Here is a 7,500-nt window from a genome sequence, read left to right as displayed (position 1 = left end):
GTGCAGTTCCTGTTGCAGTAAAGGGTTATGAAACTTCTCATTTGTGGTTGTGTGTGGTGCTCATTTGTGGTTGTGTGTGGTGTGTGTCGATGTTGTGTGTGGTGCTCATTTGTGGTTGTGTGTGGTGTGTGTTGTGGTTGTGTGTGGTGTGTGTTGTGGTTGTGTGTGGTGCTCATTTGTGGTTGTGTGTGGTGCTCATTTGTGGTTGTGTGTGGTGTGTGTTGTGGTTGTGTGTGGTGCTCATTTGTGGTTGTGTGTGGTGTGTGTTGTGCAGTTCCTGTTGCCTCACTCTCGCGGCAGCTCCCATGGCCAGACACGGATCATCAGGAAGGCGTACGAGCAGGACTTCTACACCCACATGATGGAGGAGTGCTACCAGCTGTGGGCGCAGCTGGAGAGGGAAACCAACACCACGCTCTTCAGGTGGGGACACGCGCTGACATGTGGCCCTGATTTAGACCTTATTTGATCACACAACTCAACGGCACCTGAACTAGACCAGATCCAGGCCCAGGTGTGTGTGTGTATAGGTGTATGTGTGTGTGTACTGTAGGTGTGTGTGTGCGTAGGTGTGTGTGTGTATGTGTGCTCATATGTGTGTGTGTGTGTGTGTGTGTGTGTGTGTGTGTGTGTGTGTGTGTGTGTGTTTGAGTATGTGTTTGTGTGAATATGTTTGGTGTGAGTGAGTGTGTGTGTTTGAGTGTGTGTGTGTGTGTGTGTGTGTGCGCTCATATGTGTGTGTGTGTGTGTGTGTGTGTGTGTGTGTCTTCACATCGAACACACAAGCCTGTCCATATGTCTACTCAGCTGACTCTACACTGACCCTGGTCCGGTGCTGGTCTGGTATAGGGTCAGGCCCTATGACCTCGTTTAAATTTGTTTTTTCAAATTTGTCTGATGATCCGATCAGAAGTGGTCAGCTCTAAATACAAGTGTAGACAATCTCCGAGATGCATTGTGATCTGATCATTCAAATCACTTGGCAATGTGGTCAGGGACGCATGTGACCACAACCTTTGTAGCGTTCTGATGCATCTCGGACAATAAGAGTTCTAAGAAATGTGACATTGGCAGTAATGGAATCTAGACACAAGTGGTCAGCAACGTCTCTAGCTGTACACCTTGGATGCATGTTTGACCCGATCTGGCAAAATGAGTCTGAAGTCGCACATTCTAATTTTGAGATACAGGTCGAATACTTCGAATACAGGCCGAATACTACTCCGAATACGTAATGATATGTAAATGACAATGTGTTTCGGCTGACCCCTTGTGATCGGATCACCCTGGACACATTGTAAAAACAAATGTAAACAGGCCCTATGTAGGCGTCGTCTGGTCTGGGGTGATGTGGAAAATCTCGAACTTATTCAGATTCAGATTTGATACTGATCTGTTATAGCTCAATAAATCACACCTGTGCAATCTGATGATCTCATTCCACGGAGAACAGTTTGTGTGTGTCTGTGAGTGTGTGTGTGTGTGCGTATGTGCGTGTGTGTGTGTGTGGGACCTGTCAGAAACTGTTTGCTGTGAGTGTGTGTGTGTGTGTGTGTGTGTTTGTTATGCTTTCTAAGCATTCTGTAGTTTATTACCAAAGAGCCCAATCCAGTTGGAGGCCAGCAGGACAGCGGGGACAATACTATCCTGTCTAAACTAGTCTGAACTCACATGTTTGTTTAAGTGGGTGTGTGGGAGGGTGGGTGGTTGTGTGTGTGTGTGTGTGTGTGTGTGTGTGTGTGTGTGTGTGTGTGTGTGTGTGTGTGTGTGTGTATGACTAAGGAGACTGAACAGGAATAAGCTAGATTGTGTTTATGTATATGGCTGTGTGTGTGTGTGTGTGTGTGTGTGTGTGTGTGTGTGTGTATGTGTTTGTGTGAATATGTTTGGTGTGAGTGAGTGAGTGTGTGTGTGTGTGTGTGTGTGTGTGTGTGTGTGTGTGTGTGTGTGTGTGTGTGTTGTGTGTTCATATGTGTGTGTGTGTGTGTGTATGAGTGAGCTCTTCACATCGGACACACAAGCCTGTCCATATGTCTACTCAGCTGACTCTACACTGACCCTGGTCCGGTGCTGGTCTGGTATAGGGTCGGGCCCTATGACCTCGTTTAAATTTGTTTTTTTTAAATTTGTCTTTGTTGATCCAATCAGAAGTGGTCAGCTATAAATACAAGTGTACACAATGTCCAAGATGCATTGTGATCTGCTCATTCAAATCACTTGGCCTGTGTAATCTGATGTTCTCATGCCATGGAGTACAGTTTGTGTGTGTGTGTGTGTGTGTGTGTGTGTGTGTGTGTGTGTGTGTGTATGTATGTGTGTATGTATGTGTATGTAGGACGTGTCAGGCACTGTTTGCTGTGTGTGTGTGTGTGTGTGTGTGTGACTGTGACTGGGGATGTTGAAGAGGAGACAGTTGGTGTAGTGATAAAAACAGGTTACGTTTTTGGGTTTCCTGTGTTTTCTCAGTCCATTAAACTTTCCCCATCTTTGTTCACTTCCTTGAGTATAGCTGGTGCTGTAGTCTGACGCGTGTGTTTAAATGCAGATGAAGTTAGTTATTTCTTTCCTCTTGATGAGTGGATTTATTAACAAAATTAAACAAACATAATACTGCAAAATAAACTTAAGGAGAGTCCTTTGTAGATTGTAGTTCCTTGTATAGTTCTTTGTTTCAAGTCATGGCAAGACGCGCCCCATTGACACGTTGACCTGGTGACACGGTCAATGACTGTTTCCGCGTACACCTGCTACACCGTCTGGCCTGCGTCACTGCACCACCTTAAATAGGTAATACTCCCGTATCCTATGGAGGGACACCCATGCAGTGCTGAATGCACACTAACACAATGCAAATTCAGGATACTTAATTTAAATAACTATATAATTTCAACTTAAATTAATAACAATATATTTAGAACTCAGAACAGAAATACTGTACAAGGAGCCGTTAATGTACTCTAAACAGTTTATCATTTTGTATAATAAGCAAATATTAAAAGGTGAGTATACAGAAAGTACACTTATCTTTATATCTAATCATGCCATCCAGTCTTCATTCACTGAACTCTGAAGCTTCTAGAAGCAGGCAAAGTTTTGACACTGGTCTTATCAAAACTCCAGACTTGGTCTTGAGAGTAACAGTTCTTGTTAGACCTTGTGAACCAGGATGGACTTCGAGTACTCTTCCCAGAGGCCAGGATTCTCGTGGAGCTGTGCTGTCGACCACCATTACAACATCCCCTTTCTGGAATCCTCTCTTCACAGTGAGCCATTTCTGTCTCTCTTGCAATAATGGTAAGTACTCACGGGTCCATCTTTTCCAAAACAAGTCAGCCAAGTACTGAACTTGTTTCCAACATTTTCTAATGTACAAGTCAGACTTCTGAAACAATCCAGTTGGGAAAGCAGGATGAGTTTTTAAAAGGAGAATATGGTTCGGAGTCAGTGCTTCAAAGTCTTGCTTATCCTCTGTCACAGTGGTTATGGGGCGGCTATTTAAGATGGCTTCTACCTCACACAATAGTGTTTCGAGACTTTCATCATCAAGCTCTTGTTCTTTCAGGATGGAATAAAGAACTTTTCTCACCATGCGGATAAGTCTCTCCCAAACTCCACCGTGATGGGAAGCTGCTGGAGGATTGAAACTCCACTGAACTAATTTTTTTCTGGATCATGTTGTGATTACATTCAGAGATGGCCTTTTGCAGCTCATTCCTTGCTCCAACCAGGTTAGTCCCGTTGTCTGACCTAATGTGAGTCACTTGACCTCTTCTACTCACGAATCTTCTCAGGGCATTGAGACAAGAGTCAGTGTCCATGGAGTGAGCCATTTCCAGATGTATGGCTCTGCTTGACATGCACGTGAATAAAACGCCATACCTTTTCACAAGGCTTCTTCCTCTTTTTACCTCAAAAGGCCCAAAGTAGTCTACTCCAACATTACTGAATGGTGGAAGATCTGCTCGTAGTCTCTCCTTGGGGAGATCCGCCATCTTCTGCTCCCCCATCTTGCCTCTTGTGCGTCTACAAATAACACATCTTGTTAGGACCTTACGGGTTGCAGAGTTGGCATTAACAATCCAATACTTTTGTCGAAGTGTTGAGAGGATGTGATTTCTGCCGGCATGCCCAAGATTTTCATGTATGTGACAAAGCAGTAGAGTGCAGATGTGATGATCTTTTGGCAGAATCATTGGTCGCTTGGCCTCATCAGACATTGCTGACTTACTCAATCTTCCCCCTACTCGCAGGACTCCTTCATCAAGCACTGGATCAAGCTCGTGGATGTTTCTGTTTAAAGCTTTTCCAATTGAAGATGCTTTCTGTAGTTGTGTCACCTCATCTGAATATTTCAGTCGTTGGCAAAACACAATGATGGCCTTTTCTGCCTTTGACAGATCTTTCAGACTTATGGAGCATCTTCCCAGTGTTTTCTTAAAAGCTTGCATTTGATCACATAGCAGCTTGCTCTGGATTCTTGTTTGAGATTTTGTTTCCAGACTGGCGATAATGTCTTTTCTTTTTGTTCTGAGTGACTGAAGAATGTCTTTAATTTTCAAATACCATGCTACTGCTCTCTGTAACTTTTGCCAACTAGAGAAGTGTTCCAGCAGCTGGTTTGTCGGATTTTCTCTTTCTTTTTCTTTTGTGACAACACTGAACACGGCTGTGCTCCTTTTCCCCTCTGGATCATCTTGAGGGAGTGAGAGGAAGTCCATGGAGCTTTGAGGCCATTCCTCTTCTGTCCTCCACAGAAACTCCAGAAAATGGTCCCTGGATCCATTCTTTGCACTTCACCAGTGTGTTTGCACTCATGCCTCTTGACGCCATGTCGGCTGGATTTAGTTTGGTTCCTATATATCTCCACTGGTATACGTCTGTGTTGTCTCTTATGATAGAAATCCTGTTCGTCACAAAAGTGTGAAATCTTGTTTACTCATTTGCTATGTATTTTAAAACAGACTGACTATCAGTCCAAAAGGTTGACTGACAGAGTTTGAAGTCTACCTCCTTTCTCAGCATCTTGTCCACTTTAACTGCCAGCACCGCAGCTGCCAGTTCCATGCGAGGGATGGTCATCTGTTTCAAAGGAGCCACTCTTGCTTTACCAAGCGTGAAAGAAACATGTATGACATGATTGTCTGCAGTCATTCTGAGGTAACTCACTGTGCCATATCCATGATCACTGGCATTGGAAAAGTGATGTAACTCGGCCTGTTTGACTGGTCCAAATCCAGAGGGTTTCACGCACCGAGGCACCTCAAAGTTTTCCAGCACACTTAGATCATCAATCCATCTTCTCCATTTGTCAGATGCAGCATGTGATATCCTGCCGTCCCAGTCATGCTCGCTCCTGCAGAGCTCCTGTAACAGCAGCTTTGCAGATAACGTGAGGGGGCGTAAGAATCCTAGTGCATCATAGATCGAGCTCACAATGGATGACATGTTTCTTCGTGTGTGAGGCTTCTCTTTCACAATGATGTTAAACTTGAACAGGTCATCCTCAACACTCCATTGCAAACCAAGTGCTCTTTCTACTGGCAATTTGTCTCTGTCTAGGTCCAGTTCCCTGACCTCACGGGCTCTGTCGTCATAAGGACACGTCATCTGTCGTGCATAAGGACAGTTCGGCTGTTGCTCATCCATTTGGTCAAACGAAATCCTCCTTTTCGACAGAGAGATGTAAGTTTCTTGACCAGCTGCACTGCTTCCTGTTCTGATGAGAGGGACTTCAGACAGTCATCAACATAGAAGTTATTCTCAACTGTGCTTATTATGCTTGGATGGAACATGTTCTTGTTGTCTTTAGCTGTCTGTCTCAGAGCGAAGTTTGCACAACTTGGAGACGAAACTGCTCCAAAGAGGTGCACCAACATGCAATGTTCAACTGGAGGCCTATTAATGTCGCCATTAGGCCACCAAAGAAATCTCAAGTAGTCAACGTCATTCCTTGGGCAGACACCCAAAGAAGGCTCTGTGCCGCTACGCGTGGGTGTCTGCTCAGATCATATTTTTTAACATAAAAAATAGCCATGTTTAAATAAAGGCTTTTTATAACTTTTTGAAGAAGAGTGCCTTGGACTCCCTTTTCTTTTGATGACAAGAAATTCTGTATTCATTTCCAAAGTGTTCTCTTAATAATGATTTTGCTTTCTGATAGCCTCTGTTTGGATTCATATGTTGACAGCTCCTCACTAGCTCCTGAGCTTGTCCTTTGGTATACTGAATGAGAAATTGTAAACGATCTTGATTGTCATCAGTTTTTCTCTCAATTGTGTGCTCAAAAGAATGAATGAAAGACTTGTACCTGGAGAATGTCTCCATCAAAGGGTGAAAGAGTCCCTTGGGGTAAAGTAGAAAGAACCTGCTGTTTGACAAGAATGTTAGTCAATTAATTCTGCCTCCTAAGAATGCGAGAAAGATTTGCAGACTCTTGCTGTAGGTTTGGTAATGGAGCAGACCTTGACCGTCTGTCTTGACCACTTGCTCATGGTTCGAATTACGGGGGGGATTGGGGAGTCCGACTCCCCTAGATGAGACTTGGACCCTCCCAAATGGGATGAAAATAATAGTTTGGGGGGTACTGAAAATAAGGAATACAATGTAATTTTATCCTATATTGCATGTAATTAAATGTATTACCATCATATACCAACAATTCAGGATATAATCTAATGAAACACGATTTTCAAACCTTGATCCCCATTGGGCTTTACCATTTCTCTGGAACATTCAGACTGTGTTCTTTGCTATGATATAATACTGACGAATTAAAACAAATGCACAGTGTAGGCTGCAAACGCCTGATATACAAGCGGTGGCCAACTGGCCATACATTTGTCTAATATTTCACTGCCTTTGTATATTGATAGCCAACCTTAGAAAAACATTTAGTCGCAAGATCGCTATGGTTTAACCGGAGGTCTCCCTTCCGCTCAGCGGCCACGACCATCGCTGCTGCTTAGCTTAAAAATCAGGCCTACAATCACACGCTATAGGAGGAGTTCCATAGATATACTGACACGGGGAGAGGTTTAATGAGTCGATTTATCATTTTGTGCAATTTCATTCTTAATGCCTTAACAAGAGGGAACTAATATTCAGGGAATTTCGCATGTACATGGTTCTCAACCTTTTTTAAGCAAATGCCCATACATCCATAATTGCAACGTTACCTACAGTTTGTTTGAAACGCTAGGTGAACATATAAGAATCAATTGGACCTGAAATGTCTTTCTTTGTTGCCATTATTAGAGATCAGCTTTCTTAAAAGCGTATTGCTGCACAAACGTTTTGTGATAGTAGCCTACACCAGGCGCACAATCCACTAGGCTACATATGAAATGCCTAGGCTAAATAATGTGAAGATATTTGTTTTCCAACCGCGAACAAGTCATTTTTTTATTTGCTTGACGTTTGGTAGGCTTAGCTATCCAAGAAAAAATAATCAAATGTACCAAAGGCAGGCCTTGAATTAGGCTAGGTGAACTTGGCTATTAA

General features: G+C 43.4%; 1 protein-coding gene across 1 annotated transcript in view; it reads left to right on the top strand.

The window, feature by feature from the left end:
• Positions 1–7,500, top strand: part of LOC121709805 (peroxisomal sarcosine oxidase-like) — a 21,537-nt gene that overhangs the window by 1,107 nt on the left and 12,930 nt on the right. Inside the window, exon 2 of the mRNA XM_042093417.1 lies at positions 275–423. Coding sequence (XP_041949351.1) covers positions 275–423 — 149 coding nt within the window. The remainder of the gene's footprint in view (positions 1–274; positions 424–7,500) is intronic.

The sequence above is a fragment of the Alosa sapidissima genome, chromosome 5 (genome assembly GCF_018492685.1).
Source record: "Alosa sapidissima isolate fAloSap1 chromosome 5, fAloSap1.pri, whole genome shotgun sequence".
NCBI classification, from domain to species: domain Eukaryota; kingdom Metazoa; phylum Chordata; class Actinopteri; order Clupeiformes; family Clupeidae; genus Alosa; species Alosa sapidissima.
The sequence above is the reverse complement of the archived record's forward strand: the minus strand, read 5'-3'. Positions and strand labels throughout refer to the sequence as shown.